Below are 27,123 nucleotides of genomic sequence, written 5' to 3'. Positions count from 1 at the left end.
AAAAAATAATTAGCATCGATGTTAATTAATAATAATAATAATAATAATAATAATATTAATATTATTATTATTATTTGGATGCGCGACGACAACATATAATCTGCACAATCATCTCAGGAAACTTAATGTGTACTTAGGAAAAGAAGAATATTGGTTATCTATTACAGCTCGAAGTCCCAACCAAAATTTCAACTTGCTAACATTCATGCCAGACGAAAAGAAGAACCGAGCAGCCGGCATAGCCGACGTCGACCGGAGAGAGAAAAGCCGGTCGGCTCTGAGAAATAGTCACCGAGCAGAAAAGAAACGGCGGAGCAATCGTGACCAAGCAACGCAGAAATGAAAACAAAAAGAAAAAGGTGCGAGGGAAGAAATGATGATGAGTTTGGACACATCGCTCCCGCAGAGGACACAGACGTAGTCGCTACGTGATACGCAAAAGACGAGCTTATCCTGGCTGGCAGCACCGCTTGCATCTCCAACCCCCTTCCGACGATGCTACCGAGTGCTTGGACGACTGCATCACAGTCACAGGGGTCATCTGCAATGGCATGGTGAGTGTTTGTACATTGACTGTATGATGCCAACAAAATGATACGAACTGTCGCCGTTATTGTAATCCACCGACGGATAAAATCTGGTGGTAAAAACTGTTTAGAGCCTGCACTGAGAGAGCTTTTTCTACATGTTTGGCCATCTTGGTTCAGAACTCCATCAACACCCACAAGCAAAGCACATGAACACAAAAATCAATATGCTTTCCAATCTTGAATAGCTCGAAGTTCTTTCCATAAAAGAAAAAACATTAACCGATAATTATTCTAAACTTACCATTACAAACAAGAAGCCTCTTGTAGCAGAACCAAAATCTACAAACTGGGACTTTGTGTTCTGTCACCCTAACTTCAACCTACAAACATAACTAGGAAGGATCATGGTACCACTAAATGAAATGAAAAAAAAAATTACAATCTCAATTAAACTACCTTTTACGCATCTACCGACCATACAGCCATGCTAGCAGACTCTATAATGTCCAGACGAAATCCGGTGCTTCGTTCCTTGGTCCAGTCAGAGTTCGATACACGTACATTTTCTCCACCTTGTGTGTGTCGCTAGGATTTTCCTCCATCTCAACGCTTTCATCCCATTCATTTATGACCTCCACGTTTAATCTCGGCATCTTTGCTGCAAGTGCCTTACAACCCCCCAACGTAACATCACAGGATGACATCCAAAGGGATCGCATTGTTTCATACTTCCCGACATTCTCCAAAAGTGCGGCATCGCCAAACGGACTGTCCCTTATTTCTAGCTTCCGGAGATTCTTGCACCCGTTGAGTACGTAAATCATTCCCTTATCGCTATCACCGGCGAATGCAATCGAAAGCATCTCAAGACGTGCAGCATACTCGCCGATATACAAGAAAACCTTGTCGGTTAGAAGACCTGATAATGATAGTCTCCTAAGATCTTTACATGACTGCACAATAGCCCCAAAACCTTCATCCAGTGGCTGATTAGTGATGGGATCAGGCTTCCCTGGATCAAGGATGCACAGCCTGAACCGTATGAAACGGGGACAGTTCTTTGCGACGGTGATAAGTGCAGCATTTGTCATCTGGCGGCAGAAATACAGCAGAGAGTTCATCTTTGAGCAACCTGAAGATATAGCGACCAGGCCTTCTTCGGTCACGGCAGCAGTGCCAGTTCCATAGATATCAGAAGGAAATACCCTCAACTCCTGTAACTGTTTACAAGTGGATGCCACGACGGCTAGCCCTTTGTCTCCGATGCAATCTAGTACCTGCAAAATCACTCATGTTACAATGTAATTAAATCACAAGAAGAAAACAAGGCAATTACAAAGGGGAGCGGCGAGGCCTCACCCAAAGCTTCTGAAGTTTAAAACAGTGACGAATCAACTTTACTTGATCGGCACCCTGGATTGAGGGGGCATAGCTCAAGTTTAATACAGTAAGGTTTGGGCAGATTGGATATACAGACTGCAGGCAGAGTGGATCAACATCCCAGAAACCCGACAGATTCCTCAGCGACTTGCATTTATGGAAGGCATTTATCATCCTCCGGTAAGCTTCAGTGTGGCGGTCGACTGTTAACGAACCAGTTCCAAGTTCCACCAGATGCGGAGCTCGGTCAAGTATCCTGGTCAGCGATTCTACAGATACAGCACGGTTAAGCTTCAAGCCCCTGAGGCTCGGGCACCTAGCAACGAGTCTCTCGAGAGCACCAGCATTCACCTCTCCTTTGAGGCAAGAAAAATTCAGGGACACTAGGGAAGTACAGGAATCAGGGAAGCAACTAAGCCACTGCCGGCCATAATCCTCCACCTCATTTTCCTGTAAATCTAGCTCCCGAAGACTCCTAACGACGAGCAAGCAAAGCAAACAAACAAACACGAGAAATTTGCAATCAGTAATTTGGCACCTGAATCAAGTACAAAAAGTGAATGCTTCCCATATTGTGCAGCAAAATTGGCATGGTTAAGTATATTACATCAGCCGTGCATGACAATACCAGTTTGTTGTTCCTCCAACATAAGAAATAACTTCAGGAAATTTAATCTCTACCAAGAGAATATCACTATTCTCCATTAAGTAAGCATCATGCTCAATCCTTCTGCATCCCATGATTTTTATTCAATTGAAATCAGGCAAAACAGTCAACAGATATATCTACGTACAAAAATACAGTAACAACTTAAATTATAACACAATTCACCAGTCAGAATCTATAAAAGGAGCTACTCAAAGGCCAATATTTGTCACCAACAAAAAAACCCATGATTAAGAACTGCTTCCCTTAATAAAAAAAGATGCAACGGGGAACAAGAGATGCTCACCTGCAATGAGTGGCAATGGCAGCAAGTCCATCAGTGCTGAAGCCCTCGCAGCTGATAAGAACAAGGGCCTTGAAGTCGGGGAAGGAGCGTGCGAGGAGCTCAAGACTCTCATCAGACACCACCATCCTCTTCAGCCGAAGCTCCTCGAGACCAGGGCAACCGTGGGCAGCGGCCTCAATCCAAGGCAGCGCAAAGCCGCCCCAATCGTGGGGGACCAAGTTAAAATCGGCAAAATGGGGCTTCCCCTTGACGACGAGGCACTTCATTCCAGGGAACCTGGTCATTACTCGTTCCGGCAGCACCGCATAGCAGTTGCCGACAAATACGCTCCGGCGGCTGAGCCGCTCTACCTGATACCATGCCTTGCACACCGTCGACACGGCGTTACGGTCCCGGTGCGAGACGAGGAAGTCAAAGATGTGCTCCACCACTTCCTCCGGGAAGTAAGTCATGGCAAAATAAGACCTTCTTCTTCCCGAGCTTAGTGTCAGCAGCAAAAAGAGCACAACACCCACCCAGATCTGTAGCTAAGTTCCACTGAACACCACCAGAAATGCCATAAGAACCGAGCTAAAGATCCCACCTTTCATCTAGCTCTCGCCACCGACTCCACCAGAAATGCACCCGAACCCAGATCTACTCCCGACCTAGATAGAAAAGTAAAATCGCTGTTTTGGCGAATAAATCCAGGAAAGATCGGATATCGAAGCCGGTAAATCAAACCAAAACCCATCTTTTTGTACTCTGATCACATCGGGAAGACACCAGCGACTGATTTGGGGCAAAATGCACCCAAATCACACCAGGAAAAATCCAAGAAGATGAAAGGAAAGATTTTCCCCAAACTAGTTAGACCAATGCATCGAAAAAAACCCACTAAATCAAAGCAAACAACAGCAGGAGAGAAAAGAGTGAGCAAAAGGCGTGATCCAGAGAGCAAGAAGGGAAGGGGAGAGGAGGACCTCAGCTTCTGATGCCCTTCTCTCACCACTCCTTTTTGCTCGCTCCAACGCTCGTCCGTTCCTTGGACCAGAGCTAAGAGGGACCCGCGCGTGGTTCGTTTCCGGAACCCCCCGGTTCTATAATCCGACCGATCCGGCTCGGTTTGTCGGGTTCTCGTGAGCCAATCGGAACCGTCGATCTCCTTTCAGAGGTCCTCATCCGACGGTCGCCGGCGGAAGCCCAGCATGGGAAGAACCAAAGCCCTCGGGTTTGGCACTAAATGACGATTCTGACATCGCAAGCGGTCTGTATTATTAATCGTGAGATCACGGAGTCATCACCCCACAATGATTCGATGGAAAGTGTGACGTACAACCTGATGTCTTCTGATCCGCGAGTTAGTCCGTCGTTGTCATATATCGTATCGTAGTGGTTATTGTATTATCGTCCAACGCCATCAATCTTAATGATTAGTATATATTATTATTATTATTATTATTATTATTATTATTATTATTTTAGTGTCAAAATAAGAATGATTATTTTTATTGAGATATAATAGTGGTTAGTGGATTGTTATTCTATAATTAATGTGTCCCACGTTCCAATTTATATGAAAATATTTTATTTGGAGTTTAATATAATGAATACAAATTAATTTTAAAACAATAATAATAATTAAGTGACCTAATCTTATGGTTAGAACAAAATAGAAAATGACACTACAACAAATTATATTTGTAGCTATGGTTTTTATTTATATTTTCTATAAATTTTAACCGTAACAAAGGTCTATATAAGCTTAGTAATGGATTTTTTAATAAATATAAAAATATTAATTGTTCATATATCACCGTCAATCCATTATTAAGGTAATAGATAATTTTATCCTACGAATAAAAATCACAATATTAATTTAGTTATTGCTATGATTATTCAAGTGCAATAATATATACTTTTAACCTGAAAAAGACAACCATTTAATTGTTACTATAATTATTTAATTATAATAATTTCACATATTTTAGTATTATAATTATTATTTAATTATGTAAATAAGTATATTTATCCAATGAAGGACAACCCCACCCACAATAGTATACAAATTACTAATTTAAATAAGTATATTTAATCAAATCAATTTATGCAAAAATCATAGAACCAGTATTGAAGTTTATCCAATGTTATATACAGATGCAAACAAAGAACTTTTCTCTTGAAAGTTTTAAATAGCACAATATCAAAAAATAAAAATAACAAAAATCATAACATTGAATATATCTTGATTTCTCTGGTCCTAATATTTGAGAGATGATATCTATCTTCAGTTAATAGAATACTAACTGTTGCTAGTTTAGGATGTTGTGCCTTAATATTCTTCATTTATTCCTATAATAAAATCAAATACATTTTTAAATAAAAAAATTAAGGTTAAAAAATAATAAAAACACCATAATAATAATAATAATGAAAAGATCAAGTGTTACATACAATTACTCTCACTGCATCCTCATCCATTAGCATTTTTTTCTTTCATCACTAGTTAACTTCTAAAAGAGAATATTGTTACTAAATATAAAAACACATCAAATGTTTATGAAAAAATTAGTATATTGTATTTTTTTTTCACCCGTTGACTTTATTTATCTCGCTAAGATTATAAAAATATATCGTAAATGCCATAAAATTGACATAAAAAATAATAATACAAAAGTCAACATTTTCTTCTTCTTCTTCTTCTCTTTTACTCCCGACTAACCAGAACTGAGTCATGGCAGCCCCAACCTTCATGCATCTGCCTGAGAAGGAATACAGATTTGGATGGTGGTGGGTCAACTGATCCAGCTTCTCAACATCATCATAAATCATATCAAATGCTTGTCTATACTATGCACTAACAGTTTTTATGATGGACAGCTAAAGCTGAAGCTAAAGCTGTCATTTGATCAAGGCCTTTATATTTCAGAAATTTACTGATCTCAGAACATAAATCATCAATTCTGTTTCATGTTAATCACATTATTGTTATTATTATTATTACTATAATTTTAGGAGGAGAATCTTACTATAAGTTCCTAGATAAAACGTACTTGTTGCCAAAAACCCGACCAATCCGAGTAAACATTAAGATAAACAACAAGAGAATATGTTGGAAATATAAATCTTTTGTGTGTTGGATCAAAGAATCCCAATAAAAATGCTCATGTTCTGGTGGCATGATATTTGAATCTGTTGCAGATAAATAGCAACAGATTCAACCAAGTCAAACGTAAGATTAATGCATGTTTATCCTATTTGATACGACTCAGAACAAGCAAAAAGATGTCATGTATTTTGAGACTCTCCTCTTGAGAACCACCACCTGCTTTTCCTGCACAGTGCAATAAATACTTGTCTTATAACATGAGATATAAAGAGAGAGAGATGCCTTCTTAAGGATCCAATATACTCTTTCCCGGACTAGTTCTCCATTTCCATGAGCTCTTCGTCGATATCTATTTATGATAGAAAAAATAGAAAATAAAAAATAAAAGATAAAAAAATTATTGAAGAAGTTTTAGCTTTAATACATTAACATATCCTTCTCATATTTATATAGATTAGGAGAAAGAATTTCTCTTAACAAAATATAAAATTTTTCTCAACAGAATAGAAAGATTTTATCGTGTAATTGAAGAAATCTTATCTACTATCAATTTGGAGTTGGTAAGTCCCAACTCAAATAGTATTGAAAAGTTGAGAGTAGTGTCATGACCCCATAGTTGGGGTTCTTCTTGGTGGCGGCAGTGGGTGAACGGCTTCACGGCCTTCGGCGGCAGGGAGAAGGGGGCGGAGAGGACACTGGGAAGGAGTGAACGGCGGCATCTTGAGCATCATTCGATAGAATCGCAGCTCATGCAATGAGAAAAGAGAAAAAGGTGGAAGTGGGTGGCGGGATTAAGGTATCCAAAGGTGCAACAGACGAGGTCATTAAACTAAGGATTTCTAGACGACATGACACACGCTATGGGACATCAATCGGCCATCCTCTCACCAGCAGGAGTTAGAAAGAATAGTTTGAAGATTCCAATCCAATTACTTTATGTGTACAAACTACAAATAGTCAAAAGAATTATATTATAAAAAAAATGATCTCTCTCTCTCTCTCTGAATATACACCATTTTTATCTTTATTGAATATGGAAGAACCAATATTGAGTCGAAGCGACGATAATGTCAAGAATAGTTACATGAATTTTCCGAACATCGATGAGTCGATAAGATCATAAGTTAAATCATCGGAACTATGGTTATGAGGTAATAGCTTGTATAGATTTAACATCCAATATTGTCGACAAATGTTGTTAATAGGCTAAGTATCATATCGATATTAGAAGAACTCGATAGAGGTTGTGAATCTAATAAAGGAATTCCATGTATCCCATGCCATGACCTCTATTCGTTTTCCTAACCAATATATGCGCATATTGAAAGGAAATATCAGAGACTTACTCATATTTATGTCAACTAAAAAATTGCATATGAAATAAAAGAAAGAAACAATAGAAATTCAAGAACGAATGAATTGAGTTCTTTTTCTGCGTTACGAGATCATTTTTTTTATTAATATTAATATTTTATTTTATTTTATTATCTTTTAATTATTATTATTATTTATAACAAATCGTGCACTTCTCAATTCAGAATTCCAATCTATTCTGTGATATTATATCGGTCGATATCTCTATTATGTTGGCTTTTTATCACGTGGTCGGTCGTTGTTGTCGGTCTCATATAGGCTGAGTAGTCCACGTTAGATGCTGTCATCATGTATAGATATGTTTGTTGTATGGACAACGGTAGGCTTTAGCGACTTTGATGACGAATGGCACCTCCCAAGCTTTTCTTTTTCCTTGCGGACAGACAGAGATTTACTGGAAAGTGGCGACTTTCCATGGTTTCTTTGCGGCCAGTCAAAGGTCGGAAAAATGGGGACTCCTTTATTCGTCGGTAGGAGTCGATTGCTCTCATCTTTCACCGTACCAGTTGAAAGAAGAACGCGGTAGGAAAACGTGGCCATGTCATGCCGCTTTGGTTGCGACCTACCGTCCGTCGGTACCTCCACTTGCTTCCCACCTTCGTGGCCGCGATCGGCAGCTTCTCGCCACCTGCATCAGACGACTTATTTTTCTACTTCCCACGCGGAAGACGAGCTTCGATCGTGCGTCTTCCGAGCTCGAAAGCTTCGTACATGGTTCACCACCGCCCGTTGACTTCTGCTGTCTTTTCTGCGGTACTGCTGCAGTACATTAATGACCCTTTCCTGACGTCGCCGCTATACGCGTCCAATGCCCATTCCAACACGTACGTCCTCGCCACGCACGTTTCTCTGGTCGTCGGCATGACGCCCTGTCCCCTTCCGTCCCATCTCCAGTCCCATTTCAATTATAAAAGGGTACACGAAGTCCATTTCAATTATAAAAGGGTACACGAAGTCGATAAGGGCTTGTTTGTGGTCTATCCTCCTGCAGGCTGCAGCTTTCGTTCTGGTCTCGCTGTCAGAAGCATCGGCTTTAGCTTTTCCCACAGCAGGTCCGGCGGACAAGATATCGAAGACGGAGCGATGTCGAGAGCCAACACGATGTTCGATTTCTTCGCGATGGAGAAGACGAGATCCTGCGCCCGAGGTCAGCTGCCGTCTCCCCTTTCGCTTCATCTATGCGATCGATCGGCTCATGGCTTTGTCGGTTGGATTACGTTTCAGGCGCCAAGCTGAGCGCCATCTCGAGGATCGATCCGCAGCTCCTGCGTAGAGTGATCGCCTCCACCCTGCCGCCTCCGTCGAGCCAGCTGTTCCCCTCGCCGCCGCCGCCGCCGCTTCCGATTTTGGATCCGTCGTGCAGGTGAGCGTTAATTTTTTTGTTCTTTCTTTTAATGATCAAAGCGAGATTCGAACACATACATAATCTTATCATAGCATGTCAAAGACTTTGGGTTCTGAATTCGAACGAGGGCCTTATGACCTCTCTTCGAGTTGTAGATCCGTGTCATTTTATTACAAAGGATAAATGATCAAAGCGAGCGAGATTCGAAAAACATAGGATAATCTGTCAAAGTCTTTAGATATCATCTTCTCGCCGCCGCTAGCTTCGAATGCTACTTCTTTTACGCGCGTCCACCAACCTTCAAAAAGCTCGTGTGCTCTTCTTTTAGGTCAGTCGCTACGGCCGAGAGCGATTCTTCATCGGCGCCACTGACGATCTTCTACAACGGCACAGTCTCCGTTTTCGACCTCGCGGAGGATAAGGTTTTCTTACCCTCCCTCTCTTCCTTTTTATCCTCTACCGAAAAGAAACCTTGTTTTACGTACGGAATACGACGCAGGCGGAGGCAGTGATGAAGCTGGCGGAGAGGACCATGGATTACAGGCTGCTGGCGCAACTCAACGAAGGTAAATGGCCGACGGCGTGTACATCCCCGAGTAAGATTTCTGTGGGTGGACTCAAATCGAAGCCTTCTTTTTGTTCGCAGAGCTGCTGCCCATTCCCCGGAAGAAATCGCTGCAACGCTTCCTCGAGAAACGCCAACAGAGGTAATTATCGCTAACTATATAGTGTTTGGTGTTGTTTTTATTATTTTTGTGTGCTTAATTGCGTTGCGACTTTTGAGATACGATCATACCGCTTGCGTTCACATTACTCCGAAGGGTAAGCTGAAGTTGGCCAACCTTTCTCTCTCATGATTGAGGAGAAGATTTGGTCGGTAAACGTCGTCGGCTTGCGTGCACTTTGACAAAGGACTCCAGTGTCGACGTCAATCTGCGAGTCTTGATTGATGCTAAACGTGCAGGTTGACCGCGAAGGCGCCTTACACGGCGGACCACGAGGCGGCTTCGGCTAAGACGACGGCTTTGGACGCGTTGACCCATCCAACTTCTGATGCCTTTCCTCGTCTTGCTATTATTGGTGGGGCAAAAAACACAGTACAAAATACTAATTAAATCATTTTGTTTCCTTTTTTATTTATTTTCCGTTGCATGTATTATTTTTTTCTTTCTGAAAACATTGAAGTTAAAAAGTGTAATCGTCTGTTGATTTCTATGTTATCGATGAGCGATTCTACTCTTTCTTTAAATCCTTTAAAGCATCTCCGAATCTTACATAACATGAAAAGAAACACCGTGTTGTGATTTCTGAGTGTATGGATTATGACGAGAACAAAGAAGTTAGGAGTTCAAATACAATCAATTAATCGTATGTTATGTTTAAATTGATCTTAGAGCGAATTATTAAAAAAAACTCATCTTTTTGGGTTTTTCCTATTATTAAAATTGCCTAATCGGTGTCATTCTTTTATCTAATACATGTAATACATTTTTCCCTCAATCCATAGGGTCAATTACAATATTTTTAATAATACCAAAACAAACGTTATAATGTAGTAAAAAAAAAAACCATAACATAGTGTTCTGGTATAAATTTTGTAATATGTTTATAAAATTTTAGTTTTTTCAGGAATACTAAAAAAATATTACAACACAATACAAATACATTTGTATTATAATGTTTTTGTTTTGTGTTGTAATATTTTTCTAGTATTATCGAAAACATTTCAATGCAGTGACGAGGTTTTCTCAACTCATGCGTCTCACGCACATTTAGTCTTGTGTCTCGTAGTGGATTTATTTCGATGTCGATCGAGTTTTCTTGACTTATGCATTTCATATGCATTTGGTATTATTCATCTGTCATAACAAATTTTCCAACTCATGCATCTTGAGCGTATTCGACCTTACACTTTTGTCGCGACGAATTTATTTCAATGTCAATCGAGTTTTCTTAACTTACATGTTTCGTGTACATTTGGTCATAGCAAATTTATTTGAGTCCCGATCAGATTTTTCTAACTTACATATCTCGAACGTATTCGGCCTTGTACATCCATTGTATCGATCGGTTCACCTCATGTCCCAAGCCTATAGGAAAAGAAAGAAAAATTGAGGAAAAAAAATTGGGGCGGTAAGTGAGTGGAGGTATTTTTAGATATTAGACAAAAAAAAAAAAAAGGAGAGTGTTGTTAGAGATCATATGGAGTTAAAAATTGTATGAGTTATGATGAGAACAAATGAATTACATCAAAGAATAAAGTAAAAGTAAAAGTAAAGTAAGTAAGCAGCTGGCGGTAAAGGTAGAGTATCTTTTGGTGCCAGCGTTGCTTGAGAATGGAATTACTGAATTCACTATGCGCTTAAGTATCAAGTTACGTATCAACAATACTTTCTGCTCCAAGTCTAAGTCTGTTTGCCGTCCTAGCGAATACTATTCGATCGACTGGATTAGATAAAGAATATATCGAGCTATTGTTAATCAAATATACGAATCAGAGTGGCGCAGCGGAAGCGTGGTGGGCCCATAACCCACAGATCCCAGGATCGAAACCTGGCTCTGATAATATTTATCTTTCTCACTTACAGGTTTTTTTGGTTGGTGTTAAAAAAAAATTCATAAAATAGTATCAATAAAAACTTATTGCTAACGAAAACAAACAAATCAGAGTGGCGCAGCGGAAGCGTGGTGGGCCCATAACCCACAGGTCCCAGGATCGAAACCTGGCTCTGATAATATTAATCTTTCTCATTTACAGTTTTTTTTGGTTGGTGGTAAAAATTTGATATTATAATATCAATGCTAACAACTATAAACAAATCAGAGTGGCGCAGCGGAAGCGTGGTGGGCCCATAACCCACAGGTCCCAGGATCGAAACCTGGCTCTGATAGTTTTTCTCGTAACCCACAAGTCCCAGGATCAAAACCTGGCTCCTATATTTTAATATTTTCGAGCATAAGCAAAAAGTGTAAATAATGTCATAAATTTTTTTTTCAAGACGAACGGAGATTTGCATCACTGAAGAAAATCAAATTGACTCGCTGACAGTCAATTTGGGCCGGAGTCATTCCATCGTCATCTAAGAAAACAAAGGGCCATTATGCCCGGTCGTGAACGTCTACCCACTTTGAAGATGCCCAAAGGGCGAAAATATAGGGCACTATAACACCATGTTCAAAAATAACTGTCACGAACAGTGCTTAAGATGCTATATATGCATCATCTTCAACCTGATAAAATGCCAATGACATCCAAAAACACCACTCCCTTTCATATGTTTGTATGAGAAAGAAGCGGACATAAGGGCGTTTTAACAAAATGGAGCCTTTTCAAGCTCCACACCCATGATCACAAAGGGTCAACCTGAACATCATTACTTTCCCTTTCTAGCCCTCTTCGGTGCAGGGTTGCTCTGCTTGCGATAAGCAAAACCTTTGGCTTCACTGACTTGGCCAGGAACATGTTCCTTGATATCTTGCTCCATTTCAGAGTTTAAATTGTCAACCTTTACCTTTCCAACGGCATCAGATTTCTCAGCATTGAAGGACTCAGAGTCCATAGCAGTGGCCTCTTCGTTCTGTGCCTTCTTGACACCTGATGACCGAGAAACAGCATTTTTTCGTTTGCATGAAGACCGAGAGTTTGTTCCACTTGCCTCGTTAACTGCATTTGCATTGCTCAGACCTGCTTCCTCAGATTCAGAATTGGCAACATTAACATCTGAGTCACCATCTATAGATTCAAGATTGTTTTCTTCCACACTGTCCCTGCCTTCTGCGCTCCCAGTTGCTTTCTCTACATTGTTGCTCCCACCTTCGCTCGGAAACTTTTCCTCCATAGCATCAGATTCATCCTCGCTGGACTTCTCTACTATGTCACTGCTCTCCTCACTTTGCTGCTCTTCTGCAGTCTTCTTTTGAAGTGACTCTATTAGATCCATTAACTCCCTGTTGACCTGGAGCAAACATAATTTTCAGCAATTGAGATTCTTGCATAATTTTTATTATGCAGCAATACATAATTGCTTATGGTTGACTAAGTTACCTGGGGATTTTGTAAAAAGTCAGATATATCGATCGGACAAGATGGACATTTTTTAACAATTTTCTGTGCTCGAAGGGAACGACCGCCTTCACGGGTCCTTTCACGGACAAAGGACTTATCAGCATATGCTCCAAGCAAGCAAGACTTACAGAAATTGTGACCGCAAGGAGTAGTCAGTGGCAGAGTCATTACTTTCCGGCACACAAGACAGCTAAATTCTGCAAGTTCAAAGGAACTGCTCTAAGTACAATAAATGAGACCAATATATAAGCAACACTTTCTGAAATTTGCAGACCTTTCAAGAGCCTCTCCCTTACGGACATATTCTGGGCATGCTTTACAGCCCTCTTGGCAGATTTTCTTTCATCACCACTGAATATAGGCTTTCTACTAATTGGTGGAGGCTTCATCCATTTCCAGCCATGTTCCTCCTGTTAAGGCAGTAGGCACCATTGAGAATAAATTCAAGCAGCTCCATAATTTATACTTTAAGTAAAATACAAGAATTACTACTTGCTTTTTTTTTTAAGAAAACAAAAAAAAATTGACACATGCAAGTTAAAACACATCTCATGACTTATTCCTGAAATAGGAATTGAACGGGAGTGATAGGCAGGGAGTCAATAATCAATCAAACCAAATTCATTGCCAGAGAATGTAAAGGTGAAAAAGAGAACAAACTCATACATCATAATCCCATGCCGGAGTTTCCTTCCTTGCAGCAACATCCGTTGCATTTTTTAGCTCTTTAATGACTGGCAAAGGCCGAGGGCGATCACCATGTTCGTCACTAAATTCCAAATACAATGATTTTCAGTTTAAAGGAGAAAATTCTAGCACATGAAATTATGACACTGATAGTGCATGCGTAAAACAATGCAGAACCTGGTCCATGGTGCTGGCTCATTATCACATCGAACAAAAAGATATCTACAGACCTTGAAGCCCTGTGAAAACATGAACACTATCAACTGTAGAATAGTTGCCTCTACTAGCTCCACAAAACAAATACTAATGCTAAGAAAATACAGTGTACTAATATGAAGTAAACATATACTTGAATCCCAACTTTTCGCCAACATTTCTCAATCCTGTATATCCCATCATAACGTACACCAGTTTCAGGAGCATATGATGAGCGCTTCTCCTTGTGAGACCTTCCCAGAAAGAAAATATGGAGTCAATGAATAAATTGAGAATTGCAACTAGCAGACTAGTAGTACAATCTTATAGATTTAAATTAACTACCCTATTCTATGACCACATTCTTACACCACCCTGATCCAACCAAATATTTGGAAGTACAGAATTAACCAGTAAAAGTTCTTTCATTATAATTAAAGATGTGACATGCAAAACAAACCCATTAACAAAATAATCTATGTAAAACCAAATTCTTCGGAAATAATGCTCATGTGAATTCACAAAACATGAGCAACAGAAGAATACAAGAGGGCAATTTCCTGGACAACAACACTTACCTCACCACTCGTACAGGATATCCTTTCAAGCAACTAACTCTTAACGCTGCATTAAGTTTTTCAAACTTTTGATCAAAGGCCTGCTCCTTGTTTGTGCGCTTGTTTCCACTTAAATCTCTCCCACCACTGTCAACTTGCAACAAGAACGTCAAAAGAGCACATATATGGTATAAAGTTGCAAGTAAAAAAAGACAATTGAGAGTAAAATCAATGATGGATTTGTTCGTAAACTGAAACAATGCTTGTTCATATTTTACATCAAGTCATGGAGGAAAATCGAAAAGCACTTGCATATTAAGTTTAACTCATAGTTCACAATATGAGAATCAAGAACAAAATTGGTCAACAGTTTTATACAAAAAACTAATAATATCATTATGAATTTTCCTAATTACTTTTTCTTAATAGTTATATAGATGTTTTGACATGTATTATATGAAAGGCATTTGACACAAAAAATAATTCATATTGTTTGTTTATTGTTTGAATTATCCAAAAATTGTGACCACAGCATAGCGATAAGAAAATGCAGCAACTTAATAGCAGCAAGTGGAGAACACGGAGGGGGAACAAGTATTCTTTCTTTTTCTCTACTTCGGTTAACACCAAGTGAAATGAGTAACTTCTGAAAGTAAAATTTCCCAATCCAGAAAAACCAATGCCAATGTAAAATAGTCAAATTTGAAAACTATGTTTTGGACCAAGAATGTATTGCCAATTGAACACAGAGAAAGCACCTGCCAGTATAAAGGAACCATTCTCCGTGATCTTCATCATCCTCATATCCTCCGGAAAGTGCAACAGATTGAGCACCATAATCACACTGCCCAGAAATCCCTGCCACGTGTGGTAAATGAACACCCCATTGTCTGCACTCCATTCGATCTTCCCATGTTTCACCAACCAAAACACCTTGATGTCTTTTTGGGTCGTATTCAGAAAGTATGGGACCAAAATGGTCAGGAGGAATGGTAACAAAGATCTGCCCACTGCATGCATTTGCTTTGCCAGCCTTCTTAGCTCTCTCAGTAGTAAATGCCTTTTCAGGTCTGTTTTCATTTCGAATGAAATGATACACAGGTGAAGAGACACCACTGGTTGACTTTGCAGTCTTTGCCATACGAATAGCCACAACAAGTGCTGAGTTGATTCTTGGTTGCATTGCCATCTTAGATGGGATAGGAGAACGGCACTTTGCGCATGTGAGTTTACCTTGACCAACCCACTTTTGGAAGCATTTTAAACAGAAATTATGACCACATGGTGTCTGCAAGATCAGAAAAAGAAGAGAGAAAAGGTATGTTATGTTATGTAAAAAAACATTACAGTTAATAATATAGGATAAACAAGCTTAGACATGTACATTAGGGAGCAGTCAAAATTCCATGTGAGATCACTAATCATGAGACTTCTTGCCATCCCAGTCTTACTAGAATCTAATATTGCCAAAACATATATGGAAAGTATTTACTCTCATTACAGTGGCGATTAATTGAGGCAAATCAGCCTTTATCTTCACTGGCTATCAAGCAGTCCTTGAGAAGTAAACTTATTACAATGATGGACATTACGAACCTACAGATATCAGCACATTTCAAATTTCAAAAAGATTTAAAATCAACCATAATAATATAATTATAAGCTTTGTGAACAACACAAACAAATTCAAGGAAATTTCAAGACTTCTAATAACAAAATATTTATCAAGAAATACCAATGTGGTCTCTATTTTATTTACAGAAGCAACCAAATGAATTGCATAAATTCTTGAGCCAAAGTCAGGCTTTTCTCAGCTGAATTATAAGTATCATTGTTGTGAACATATTGCAAAAAGTTTACAAACTGAATAACAATAGCCAAATTAATCACATTATCCACTTGGAAGCACGTCAAATGCCACATAATAATACAATAAGTGGATCCCAAATTTACAATATTTGCAGTAACACATCTGGTCTGATGGAAAAAAAAAAAAAAACAGAGGCTCAAACCTTACCAAGAAGGGTTATTCAGTTTGAGATTCTTATCAGATACTTCAAACTAAATGAAGCAACATAATAATACAATATAAACTCAGAATTTACTATAACCATAGCCATCAGATGGCCAGAAGACTGCAAGAAATGGATGTAGTCTAATACACAATAGTGGCCTAAGCTCATTCCTTAGCCCTTCTTTATGAACATGATAATCAAAAGCACCTGCCAGATGCATAATTATTGATGTCATTCAATACATAACTCAGTCAAAATGACATAATAGGTTCCAAGACAATACTCCAAATTATGCAAGCATGCCATGCTTGTATAAATAAATATAGTTATTTTCATTATTATTTATCAAATATGAGAGAGACCATAACTCGCTTCCATAATACTAGTATCCTCGAATCAGTTTGAGCGATATAATTTGCACAACTGAAAAGAATATATGGTCATATCAATGCAAGGAAACCCAAGGAGAAGCATGAGGTCATGGTCAACTATTTGTTTGTTCCCATTACTCTTTTTTTTCTAGGTATTGGACTTCTTGTTTTGATAGCCACAAACTATGTTTTATCAGTATGTTTTTGCACATCAAACACACAGATGGGATACACCATGCCAAACATTGATTGACATAGCCGTTGCCGGGAAGAAAGCCATTAAGAAGACCTAATATGAAGGTCTACATCTATCCTACCCATTGAATATGGCTAAACCAAAAATTATACTCACGGACCAAACAAAACAATTATAAGAAATTAATTGAAAGAATTTCATTTACAGTAATCGAATAAAAAGGACAAATATACACATGGATCCCAGAATTCATTTATTTCAAATGAATCAGCAAAGATTACTATAAAGGATGAAGAACGTTTACACGAGGCTAGAACAAACTGAAAGGAGGGGGAAAACATAGAATCGAAAATCTTTAAATGTATTACTCCGTGAAAAAGAATAGTCAACATGTAGAGCAACAGCTTGACATCCCCATCTTTAACCAGGTCTTCAGCATTCATGAAGTCAACAAATTTGGCATGAAAATCACATAAACAGCAGAAGAAGTTTTCTCACAGTTACGGGGCGCTCCGGCAGCTGCATGCAGAAGGCGCAATTAAACTTCTCGTCGAGTAGCTCAAGAACATCGTCGGTCGCTTTTCCTTTCTTCTTCTTTGACTCCTCCTCATCGTCAACCTGCGCGGCAGCCACGCCGCCTCCAAGGAGCGCCTGCCTCCGCCTAGCCTTCTCCGCCTCCGTCAACAGTCCATCGGCCTCGATAGCCCGTATGCCGGCGATGAGTTCGGCGTTTCCGCCCGACGGAGCGGCAGCCGGGGCAGAAACGAAGCCCTCCTCGGGCGCGTCGCAGTCGGGACACTGCCACCGGGCAACGACGGCCATGGACTCAGGGGGCTTGGACAAGCACTGGGCGTGCCAGGGGGAGGCGCAGGTGCAGCAGTGCACCATTTCCGCCCCCGGCGGCGCCGCCTTGCAAACCATGCAGATGCCGTCGCCGTCGCAAGGGAGATCGATCGTCATCGGAGTGGTGGAGGTGGAATTGGGCGAGGTTAGGGTTTGGGGGGAAGGGGAGAGCGATATAAAGGGACGGAAATGGGGAAAGGAGATGAGAGGGGAGAGAGGAGGAGGACAGAAGGCGCGGGGTTTCGAAAAGACAGGAGGGATTTGAAAATTTTCCTTCGGCGGCTCGAGACTCGAGGCGGGTGAAGGCGGAAGGAAGGCCTTTTATCCGATGCCGAAGTGGGGCCCTGATGGGCTCCACATGATATCACCATTTATAAGCTTTGGCAAACGTAGAAACAAGTCTTGTGTGATTTACTAACAAAGCCATGCAGTGCTCGAAATGAGGATGGTTACGTGTAATAATAATTCTAGATGAATTAAACACAGAGTGATTTTATGTATTTATTATTATTTTTATTTAAATATCACATAACATATGCTGACTGACTGACACAAAATAAAATTACCACCATAATTCTTTTTTTGGTTCTTACGTAGTATAAATAAGTGATGTAAATTAAAATTGACGGTGACTCTCGTCAACGAATGTCATAATTGTCTCGTTAGTCATCGATAGAAAATTCTAAATAATGCATGGTTGCCTCTTTTAAATATTTTATAAAAGTTTCATTATCTGAAAATATACTGTGTTTTTTTTAGTAAATCTAAAAAGGTAAGAGAAAAGATGAAAAAATTATTTTGAAATTTGTATAAAATGATGTGCGTAGGATTTTTTCATGATTGAGTTTATAGTTAATTTGATTGAATGAAGAAAAGGAATGTCAAATCATATTGAATTGATTGTCAAGTCAATCGATATCATGAGTTGATCTCACGTTTGTAAAGAATTTATTTTTTATGGATATAAATAATTAATGTCAAATCATAGACTTTCGGATTTCTCAAATCATTAATCTCTCCCCAATAGCATCTAATTGTCGTGATTCATTAAGGCTTCATGTTTTCTAACTTTTGACATGGTAATTATCATTTTTTTAATTTTTTTAATTTTTATTGTAAGAAATTAAGCATCTTATTTACCGCCTTTGTGTATAATCAGAACGATAAGAAGTTTTATTAAGGAATAATTTTGGTTATCTTTGAATTTTTTTTATAGTTTTTATGTATATCTTCGATCTTTTTATTGCTTTATATCTGGACATTAGTGTAATTGTTGAGCGCTGACATCTATATCGCCATCTTCCTCATCTCATTTTGTTTCACCTCTTTTTATTGCTCTTCCTCCTCATCCTTCTCCTCCCTCCACGAGAAGTTATAAAAGTCTTTCTGTGTTATATTTAAAACATGTAAAATAGTTATAGCTAGTGATACCATCTAATATGGGAAGAAGTTATTGACGTCATGGTCAGCCTGACGTAGTCCGAACTCGTATGCATAGGGTTATCTGATGTGAAAACGGCGAGCTCACGAGGTACCACTTATACGAAGACTTAGGGTTACGAGAGGTTTCCTAATTCAGCTCATCCGACGCCTAAGTTATTAACTCCCGAAGTATATGAGTACGGACACAAATGATAAAAAAAAAATGATCCTCCCCATTTTATTGTGTTGAAGATGAGTTTTTTACCTGATTACAAATGATAAAATGTTATATGGAATATTCTACATGGAGGTAGCTTCTAATTGTCTTTAACAGCTTCCCCTTTGTCTCATATCTATAAGGCGACAAGAGAGAGATGATTCATAAGTGCTTGCCTTGGACCTTTATCTATATGGACAGACAAGTGGAGGGTGGCCTTTATCTTCTCCTTTTACCCTGAACATCATATGATAATCATGTTTGATGTCAATGTCAATGAGCTGATAATGTACTCACTATTAGTTATCCCCTCAAGGTATACTTCAAGGCTCTTGCAAGAGAGATTTAAAATATGGTGTTTAGTTTATTCGGCACATCAAACTTATACCTCTTTGATCCCTTGTCAATCTTGTGGCACATTTGGTACATCTAGTTTATCATGCGTGAGTGCTACTAGTGACGATCCATCGTCGACTTACCCCTCGTATCATTGAGGGATGCACCTTGTTGGACGTGGTTGGGTTTTTCGACCTCATTGAATCTTCCTAACATGGTCATGTTTGTTGACTACCATGGCTTCACAAAGGAGGGGATCAGGTTTTTTGACCTCCACACCTTAGGAGAAATGTTTAGGTGATGTTGAACTACGTTAAAGTCAATTTCTAACATGTCTCTCGATAACCTCACAAGCACCTCAACCTTTCTATCACATAAAAGGTGATGAGTTGCAATTGTCTCATTCCAAGAAGTGCTATCCTAATATAGACAACTTGATCAGCTTAGACCTTGGGCAGCATAACTCGAGTTATTCGTTTCTCCTTCGTCTCTTTTATGATCACTTTTGTTTTGGCCTCTTGTGTGATTCCTCACTCTCACTCGAGACCATTGTTTAGACGATAATATATTGATCGACCCTTTAAAGTACTTATGGTATAGTCATTGGTGATCTCTCTATCAATGACTGAAAAAGACAATAGAGCTTGAGCCCCATCATGAACGTCTATATTATGAATGATAAATAGGTATTTACTATGCCTTGGATTTTATTTGTGAACCGAGCGACGAAGTCTGTAAGTGGTTCCTCCTCCCCTTGGTTGAGTCCAATAAACATTATTACTGATGGCCTCAAATGCACGTTCCTGAGGAAGTAAAGTTTAAAATCCCTCATGAGTTGGGCAATATAACTGATGGAAAGTGACTTTAGGTACGCATACATTTCTTATGTCAGGACTGGCTGAGAAGGTGCGAGACATTAAGGCATTTAAAGTACTATACAATAATATTTGGGCACGAAAAGCTACAATATGCTTCGTCGGGTCGGCACTACCATCGATTGCTTCTAATAAAGGGAGGGGAAAGTTTGCCAGAATCAGTTCCTCCTATATTTTTTGAGTGAATAATGATCGACTCGTAGTGGGGTTGACCAATGCTTCCCCTTTTGATTGTTGGAACTCTTGTCGCATCTCCTACAAATGCTGGTTTGTTTATCATAGTTAGATTTGTAAAGAATCCTCTATCGAATCCATCAATCGGGTCTCAGATTCAAGCAAGGTAGAGTGATATTGTGGTTTATTGAATTCCATGGTTGAGAGCTGAAGTGCCCCCTCGGCCGGTAGTTAGATGAGTCTTGGGCACTCATAGGATGACGACACCATGTCAGGTGGGAGAACCTCGACGGGTGCCGATGCTAGTGGCGATTGAGCTAGTAATCATGGCTAAGCTTATGACATCTCTTGTTAATATAATTGGGGCAAAAGCAAAGCAACATCTGCACTTGCCGAGTGCAATTCAAGAATATCTCGATAAGGATAAGAAGGTAATTTGAGATAGTCCCTAGGGGTGAGAGACCCGGGTTATTGAATAAACACTAGTATCATATTAATGTTTATGCTGTGATGAATGCTTTTATGTGTGGAAAGGGTGGGTGAGGTGTAAAACTTCCTTGCTCGAGTGTTTGGTGAGAGTGTTAACAAGTGAGCATTCCTATAATATTAAACCCTCCTTTTAGTACCAAAGTGATACAAAAGAAGTCGTTGATGTCCTAGTTCACCGGATAAAATCCAAACCTGTATGCATAAGATTGTCTGAAGTGCTTATGAGGTGAAAATATCAATCTCTTGAGATACTACTTGTATGAAAATCGAAGTCGGGAGAGGGTTTTCGACCTAGTATCTCCGACACCGAAGTTAGTAATCCCAAAAGTATATGAGTATGGATGCGAGTAGTCACAAAGGTGATCCTCCCCTTTTCATTATGTTGAAAATAAGTTTTTATACCTAGTCATAAAGAGATATAATATTCTATAAAATATTTCACGGGGAAATAACATTTAATTACCTCAAACTATTTCTTCTTATTCTCTTATCCACACGAGCGATAAAGAGGAATGACCCATAATCACTTGCCTTGGATGCTTGCCAATATGGAAAGATGAATGGAGGGTGACTGCCTCATCTTTTTCTTCCACCCTAGGCATCATATGGTAATTATGTGTTGGATGACGACTGATTGACAATATACTCTATATCACTATCCGACATAAAAAATATTATATAAATTAAATATATCAAATAATTTTCAAAATGAGTAAAAATACACTGTAACCTCAAAAATTATATAACCATATTATAAAATAAAAATATATAAAAAATATCACAATCATATTAAAAAAACAATAACCAATGTTGTAACTCATATAGAAATCAAATAATTTAAATGTTTAAGTTCTTAAATGAACAACTATACTTAATTTGAAACTCAAGGAAGGTTCATAAGCCTTTTTTAATATATTTTGAATCATTTTCTCTCTGTTTTTCTAATTGAGTTATATAGTATTTTGAGTCTTTAGCCCTATGGACCGGTGGGTCGAAATAATCAGAGATAGGGATAGAAAAAAAGAGAATAATTTATCGGTTATCAAATCAAGAATATATTTAAAATAACAAAAATACTACTAACAAAATCTAAACACACACACACACACAAAAACGTTCATTTTTTCCGAGAAATCCCTCAATGAGAATTGGGCGAAGGAAAAAAAGAAAGATAAAAAAAACACGAAAGAAATGATCCCGACAGCAATCTCGTCGATCTCAGAATGGTGCCATTACGCCTCGATTGTTGCCACGTTCTGAGCTCGCAAGGTTGTCATTTGTAGCTTCCTTTGTGTTCGTCCAATCTAAATTGGCTTCATCGTCGGCGTTCGCCCCCTCTGTCACGGCACTGTTATCAGTCGACGGTCATATGAACCCTCGCCAATGGCTTATGTTGTATGGTTCTTTCGTCCACAATCTCCGCGTGTGCTCTGAAAAATATCTCATTTTTTGTTTCCTCGAAGCCCTACGTCGCCAAAGTAATTCCTGCTGCTGTCCCACCCCATCGAAAGCGATGGCGGATGATTCCAGGAACCAACCAACCATCCTTCATGGTTGGAGGCCATCAGCGGCGCCTATCTTTGCCATCTCCTTGACCCATTTTTACTGTCATTTATTGTTTCCGTCTCTGTCAGTTGGGAGACCGAATGCTTTTATGACCGTCCCATCACGTCGGCGCGACCCCCAAACCCTGTTCGAATAAAATCTGGAGGATTTCGCCGCCACCGCTATCCGGGTATGCCTTATTTTTGGGTAAAAGATCAGATCCTGAGGGTGTTCTGAGTGATGGGTTCTAAGGAGATCCTGTCACTGGAGTGTACTTCGGCAGGGTCGCCTGCGGATGAGCGGGTGGAATCAGTGGTGGGTCGGAATAATCTTCAGTTCCATTTCGCGCAGAGCGATGAGAGGAGGCCAGGGGGAATCAATAGGGACTCTGTGGTTAATGGGACGGCACCGGTGAATTTATGGGGGAAGCCGATCGACAATCTTTCAAAGACCGGAGGCTGGATTGCGGCTTTCTTCATCTTTGGTACGAGATTCCTACCATGAATGATTTAATTTTGTTAGCATGTCCGTCGGCCTAACTTTGTCGAAGTGCCTTATCTTTTATTTTTCTGGGTCAAATTGGAGCTAAGCAGTAAGGAAACTATGGCTCTTTTACTGTACTCTTGCATTATTCCAAGACAATTGCGCTTTAGTTTAGGTACTACTATCAAACTACTTCCGACACAACCTAGTATTAGGCCTCAAAGGGCGGCAAGTTTACTCCTTTATATATCTTCTTTAGAATCTAATTGCAGGAGTATGGATGGTGTTCTTCTTGAGTTCCTCTATGATGAAATTAACCACCAACGTAGATGCATTAGTTGTCAATTGAGACGGAATTAAACAAGCTGCTGGCATGCTGGATTTATAGGCAGCGCATGGATTTACAGCAGGAAGACAGATGGTTGAAAGATACTGTTACGAAAATCTGTTGAGGCAGAATATTTGGAGGTGTGTGTTGGCTGCTTCTGTAAATCAGATTTAGACTGGAACATAATTTATTTATCTATCCATAATTCTGATAAAATGGAGTTCTGCAGCAGATTATGCATACAGTGAGAGTTATATTAAAAAAAGTGTCTACTAGTGTTAGAATCAAAGAGCAGATTATGTATTCGCTAGTGGAATATTTGGAGGTGTGTGTTGGTTGCTTCTGTAGATCAGATTTAGACAGGAAGGAACAAAATTTATTTCTCTACCCATAATTCTGATAAAATGGAGTTCTGCAGCAGATTGTGCATACAGCCAGAGCTAGATTCAAAGAAGTGTCTGGTAGAGATAGATTCAAAGAGCAGATTATGTATACACTAGCAAGGGAAGTTAGTGTTGGAATTTGCCTATTACATATGTATAAGAGTTGCTAACGTTTGATGCATACAGTTAAAGAAATTTGTTGTTTATTATAAATGAGACAACATACTACATTTGCTTTTATTTGAAATAAAATTTTACTTGCCACAAGTTATTGATTTTACCTGCTTTCTTTAAAGAAAAGATTGGTACAGTGTCATGTTCTTTAAGGTTCTCCCAAATTTCAGTCTATATCATTTGTTGTCCTATATCTGATGGATAGTAATTTGGATGCTTACTTTGTGCAGGAAATGAGATGGCAGAAAGGATGGCCTACTTTGGGCTCTCGGTGAATATGGTAGTATTCATGTTTAATATCATGCACCGGCCATTTAGTAGTTCAGCTAATGCAGTAAACACTTTCCTAGGCATATCACAGATCTCTTCTGTGCTTGGTGGCTTTATTGCTGATGCTTATCTTGGTAGATATTGGACAATTGCAATCTTCACGACTATCTACCTTGTGGTGAGAACATTATTTAGCTGAGACTGTTCTTCCCACTCATTTTCTCCATCTCTATCACTTTGTTGCATGTTTTTTCCCTGACATTATGCTGATTTTCTCATGAGTGTTCCATAGAAACATGCTCCCAGTTGTGATGTCCAAGTACTAGGTGGTTGAGCCCATGATAAACACTTAGTAGTTAATGTTTTAAATGAAGTTACCATTCTATTAAACTATGTATTAGATGACTTTAGTAGGAAGTAGGAACTGATGCTAAGATAGCTGGCTCCCATAGGTAAATATCTGTTTGGCACTTGCGTATCATCCGATCAGCAACATTACATTGTTTTACTGATGATCACATCTTAGATAACTGTAATCTGGTGCTGATAATTTATTCATCTCCTGGAAGTATATATATATATATATATATATATATATACATATATATATATATATATATATATATATATATATACATATACATATATATATATATACATATACATACATATATACATATATATATACATATATCTGTTGACAGTGGTAACTTGGTGCACAAGGATCATGATGTCATTTTGAAGTATCTTGCTCTTAAGATGGCATGACAATTTCAACCATTTATAATGATGGTTGTCACCTTCTGTATGCCATATATGTGCCTTGAGTTCATGCTTATACTTATCCAAGAGTTTTTACCCTTTGAGTAACACAATTTGAAGTTCCATCAGAATCATCTAGGACTTCATGGTTTACTTGCCTATGATAGTAATGTATGTAGATGCTAATTTTTTTTTCTGAAATTTCTTACAATTTCTTCCGTTCTATAAGCAGGGATTGATAGGGATAACTTTATGTGCCACAATGAGTGTCTTCATACCAAATCAAGATCAGTGTTATCAGTTATCGAAACTCTTGGGCACATGTGAACCAGCGAAATCATGGCAGATGCTTTACCTTTACATTGTTCTTTACGTTACAGCTTTTGGGGCTGCAGGGATAAGGCCTTGTGTCTCATCTTTTGGAGCTGATCAGTTTGACGAGAGAAGTAAGGACTATAAGGCTCATTTAGACAGGTTTTTCAATTTCTTTTATCTTTCTGTCACCGTCGGAGCAATTATGGCCTTCACTATGGTTGTCTACATTCAAATGAAACATGGATGGGGTTCTGCTTTTGCTTCTCTAGCTATAGCAATGGCCATTTCAAATGTGGTTTTCTTTGTTGGAACGCCCTTGTACAGGCATAGGTTACCAGGTGGTAGCCCTCTTACGCGTGTTGCTCAGGTACTTGTTGCTGCTTTTCGGAAGAGAAATGTGCCCTTCTCCAGCAGTGACTCGATTGATCTCTATGAGCTTCCTGGTCAAAATTCTGCCATCAAGGGCAGTGGGAAGATAGATCACACTGATGACTTTAGGTACTTATTGTGCATACTACTATTTTTCCATACTATGGATGCATGATATTGCAATTGCTTTTCTATAATCCCCATGTTTTAGATCACCTTGTTACTATTATCATTGTTATCTTTTAGGTTTATGTCAACATAGTCATTTAAATGTTCTTCACTGGTTGAGCAAATACCTATTATAGTATTGTTATCAGTATATGATTGTCATTGATGACGGATCTGTATTCGGATGCTCAGGTGGCTGGATAAGGCAGCTCTGCACCTGAAAGAGGATGGTGTGGACCCTAACCCTTGGAGACTTTGCACAGTGACACAAGTTGAAGAGGTGAAGATACTACTGAAACTTCTGCCAATCCCAATGTGCACCATAATGCTTAGCGTAGTGTTGACGGAGTATCTGACTCTCTCAGTGCAACAAGCATACACCATGAACACGCATATGGGTCACCTTAAACTTCCAGTTATTTGCATGCCTGTATTCCCTGGCCTGAGCATCTTCCTCATCCTGGCCCTCTACTACTCCACATTTGCGCCCTTGTCCCGCCGCATCACTGGTCACCCACATGGTGCATCTCAGCTCCAAAGAGTAGGACTCGGGCTGGCAGTATCTATTCTATCGGTTGCATGGGCTGGTGTTTTCGAGAGGTACAGAAGAAACTATGCCATTAAACATGGTTATGAAGCCCTGTTCCTGTCTCCAATGCCAAATCTTAGTGCATACTGGCTGCTGATACAGTACTGCTTGATTGGAATAGCTGAAGTATTTTGCATTGTGGGTCTCCTGGAGTTTCTCTACCAGGAGGCACCTGATGCCATGAGAAGCATTGGGTCGGCCTATGCTGCTGTTGCTGGAGGTCTTGGCTGCTTTGTAGCTACCATCATAAACAATATTGTGAAGTCGATCACTGGTAACGAAGCTGAGGGGCGTCCATCATGGCTTTCTCAGAACATAAACACGGGGCGATTCGATTACTTTTACTGGTTGTTGACAGTGTTGAGTTTGATCAATTTCTGTGTGTTCCTGCTTTTAGCTCATAGATACAAATGTAGAGTTCGGAAGATGGTTGAGCTAGAAATAATGAGAGCAACTACGACATAGTTTCTACAGAAACCGCAGGTATCATGCTTGGTTCAGCATTCATCAGACCATGCTACTATGTACTCATTTTCTTAGTTGATCATTGATTATTGGATAATGTCGAATGACAACTGGATTTTAATTTCGCAAAGTGGAAAAATTACAAAAAATATTATTATA

At 39.2% G+C, this 27,123-nt stretch overlaps 4 protein-coding genes across 10 annotated transcripts; 2 read left to right on the top strand and 2 right to left on the bottom strand.

The window, feature by feature from the left end:
- Positions 1–113: 113 nt before the first annotated feature.
- LOC135583111 (transport inhibitor response 1-like protein Os04g0395600) lies at positions 114–3,886 on the bottom strand. 5 transcript variants are annotated; one of them, XR_010478983.1, is made up of 5 exons: positions 2,864–3,886; positions 1,890–2,385; positions 987–1,807; positions 832–910; positions 114–709 (listed from the first exon to the last, which is right to left on the bottom strand). XR_010478983.1 is itself a non-coding variant. In XM_065081667.1 (4 exons), exons 1-3 carry the CDS (start codon positions 3,313–3,315, stop codon positions 1,028–1,030), a joined length of 1,728 nt encoding a protein of 575 aa, XP_064937739.1. In that variant the 5' UTR covers positions 3,316–3,886; the 3' UTR covers positions 738–910; positions 987–1,027. The 5 variants fall into 5 exon arrangements, 2 of the variants coding, with proteins under 2 accessions (XP_064937739.1, XP_064937738.1); XR_010478982.1 differs by having other exon boundaries at positions 114–517; positions 603–709; positions 832–1,807; positions 2,864–3,885; XR_010478981.1 differs by having other exon boundaries at positions 832–1,807; positions 2,864–3,885.
- Positions 3,887–8,276: 4,390 nt separating this feature from the next.
- On the top strand, positions 8,277–9,919 carry LOC135592288 (protein TIFY 9-like). The gene is made up of 6 exons (XM_065081665.1): positions 8,277–8,472; positions 8,550–8,688; positions 8,999–9,092; positions 9,170–9,236; positions 9,317–9,377; positions 9,635–9,919. The coding sequence occupies exons 1-6, from the start codon at positions 8,409–8,411 to the stop codon at positions 9,783–9,785; spliced, it is 576 nt and encodes a 191-aa protein (XP_064937737.1). The 5' UTR covers positions 8,277–8,408; the 3' UTR covers positions 9,786–9,919.
- A 1,822-nt stretch (positions 9,920–11,741) lies between these two features.
- On the bottom strand, positions 11,742–17,861 carry LOC135592287 (E3 ubiquitin-protein ligase ORTHRUS 2-like). The gene is made up of 9 exons (XM_065081664.1): positions 17,256–17,861; positions 14,934–15,463; positions 14,197–14,322; positions 13,773–13,872; positions 13,601–13,662; positions 13,403–13,505; positions 13,011–13,146; positions 12,716–12,933; positions 11,742–12,626 (listed from the first exon to the last, which is right to left on the bottom strand). The coding sequence occupies exons 1-9, from the start codon at positions 17,715–17,717 to the stop codon at positions 12,045–12,047; spliced, it is 2,319 nt and encodes a 772-aa protein (XP_064937736.1). The 5' UTR covers positions 17,718–17,861; the 3' UTR covers positions 11,742–12,044.
- A 4,680-nt stretch (positions 17,862–22,541) lies between these two features.
- LOC103996634 (protein NRT1/ PTR FAMILY 6.1) lies at positions 22,542–27,123 on the top strand. Of its 3 annotated transcripts, XM_065081662.1 has the most exons (5): positions 22,545–23,142; positions 24,257–24,306; positions 24,388–24,474; positions 25,291–25,871; positions 26,103–27,123. In XM_065081662.1, exons 1-5 carry the CDS (start codon positions 22,899–22,901, stop codon positions 26,962–26,964), a joined length of 1,824 nt encoding a protein of 607 aa, XP_064937734.1. In that variant the 5' UTR covers positions 22,545–22,898; the 3' UTR covers positions 26,965–27,123. The 3 variants fall into 3 exon arrangements, with proteins under 3 accessions (XP_064937735.1, XP_064937734.1, XP_009415857.2); XM_065081663.1 differs by lacking the exon at positions 24,388–24,474 and having other exon boundaries at positions 22,542–23,142; XM_009417582.2 differs by having other exon boundaries at positions 22,560–23,142; positions 24,257–24,474.

The sequence above is a fragment of the Musa acuminata genome, chromosome BXJ1-9, assembly GCF_036884655.1.
Source record: "Musa acuminata AAA Group cultivar baxijiao chromosome BXJ1-9, Cavendish_Baxijiao_AAA, whole genome shotgun sequence".
Lineage (NCBI taxonomy): Eukaryota > Viridiplantae > Streptophyta > Magnoliopsida > Zingiberales > Musaceae > Musa > Musa acuminata.
The sequence above is the reverse complement of the archived record's forward strand: the minus strand, read 5'-3'. Positions and strand labels throughout refer to the sequence as shown.

Coding starts and splice junctions, on each gene's coding strand:
- LOC103996634 (XM_009417582.2), top strand. CDS start 22,899: ATGGGTTCTAAGGAGATCCTGTCACTGGAGTGTACTTCGGCAGGGTCG. Junction 24,475..25,290: donor TCACGACTATCTACCTTGTG/GTGAGAACATTA, acceptor TTCTATAAGCAG/GGATTGATAGGGATAACTTT. Junction 25,872..26,102: donor GATCACACTGATGACTTTAG/GTACTTATTGTG, acceptor TCGGATGCTCAG/GTGGCTGGATAAGGCAGCTC.
- LOC135592287 (XM_065081664.1), bottom strand. CDS start 17,717: ATGACGATCGATCTCCCTTGCGACGGCGACGGCATCTGCATGGTTTGC. Junction 15,464..17,255: donor TGCCGGAGCGCCCCGTAACT/GTGAGAAAACTT, acceptor CTGATCTTGCAG/ACACCATGTGGTCATAATTT. Junction 12,934..13,010: donor AAGGGAGAGGCTCTTGAAAG/GTCTGCAAATTT, acceptor TTGAACTTGCAG/AATTTAGCTGTCTTGTGTGC.
- LOC135592288 (XM_065081665.1), top strand. CDS start 8,409: ATGTCGAGAGCCAACACGATGTTCGATTTCTTCGCGATGGAGAAGACG. Junction 9,093..9,169: donor TCGACCTCGCGGAGGATAAG/GTTTTCTTACCC, acceptor AATACGACGCAG/GCGGAGGCAGTGATGAAGCT. Junction 9,378..9,634: donor CTCGAGAAACGCCAACAGAG/GTAATTATCGCT, acceptor CTAAACGTGCAG/GTTGACCGCGAAGGCGCCTT.
- LOC135583111 (XM_065081667.1), bottom strand. CDS start 3,315: ATGACTTACTTCCCGGAGGAAGTGGTGGAGCACATCTTTGACTTCCTC. Junction 2,386..2,863: donor GCCATTGCCACTCATTGCAG/GTGAGCATCTCT, acceptor GCTCGTCGTTAG/GAGTCTTCGGGAGCTAGATT. Junction 1,808..1,889: donor TTAAACTTCAGAAGCTTTGG/GTGAGGCCTCGC, acceptor GTGATTTTGCAG/GTACTAGATTGCATCGGAGA.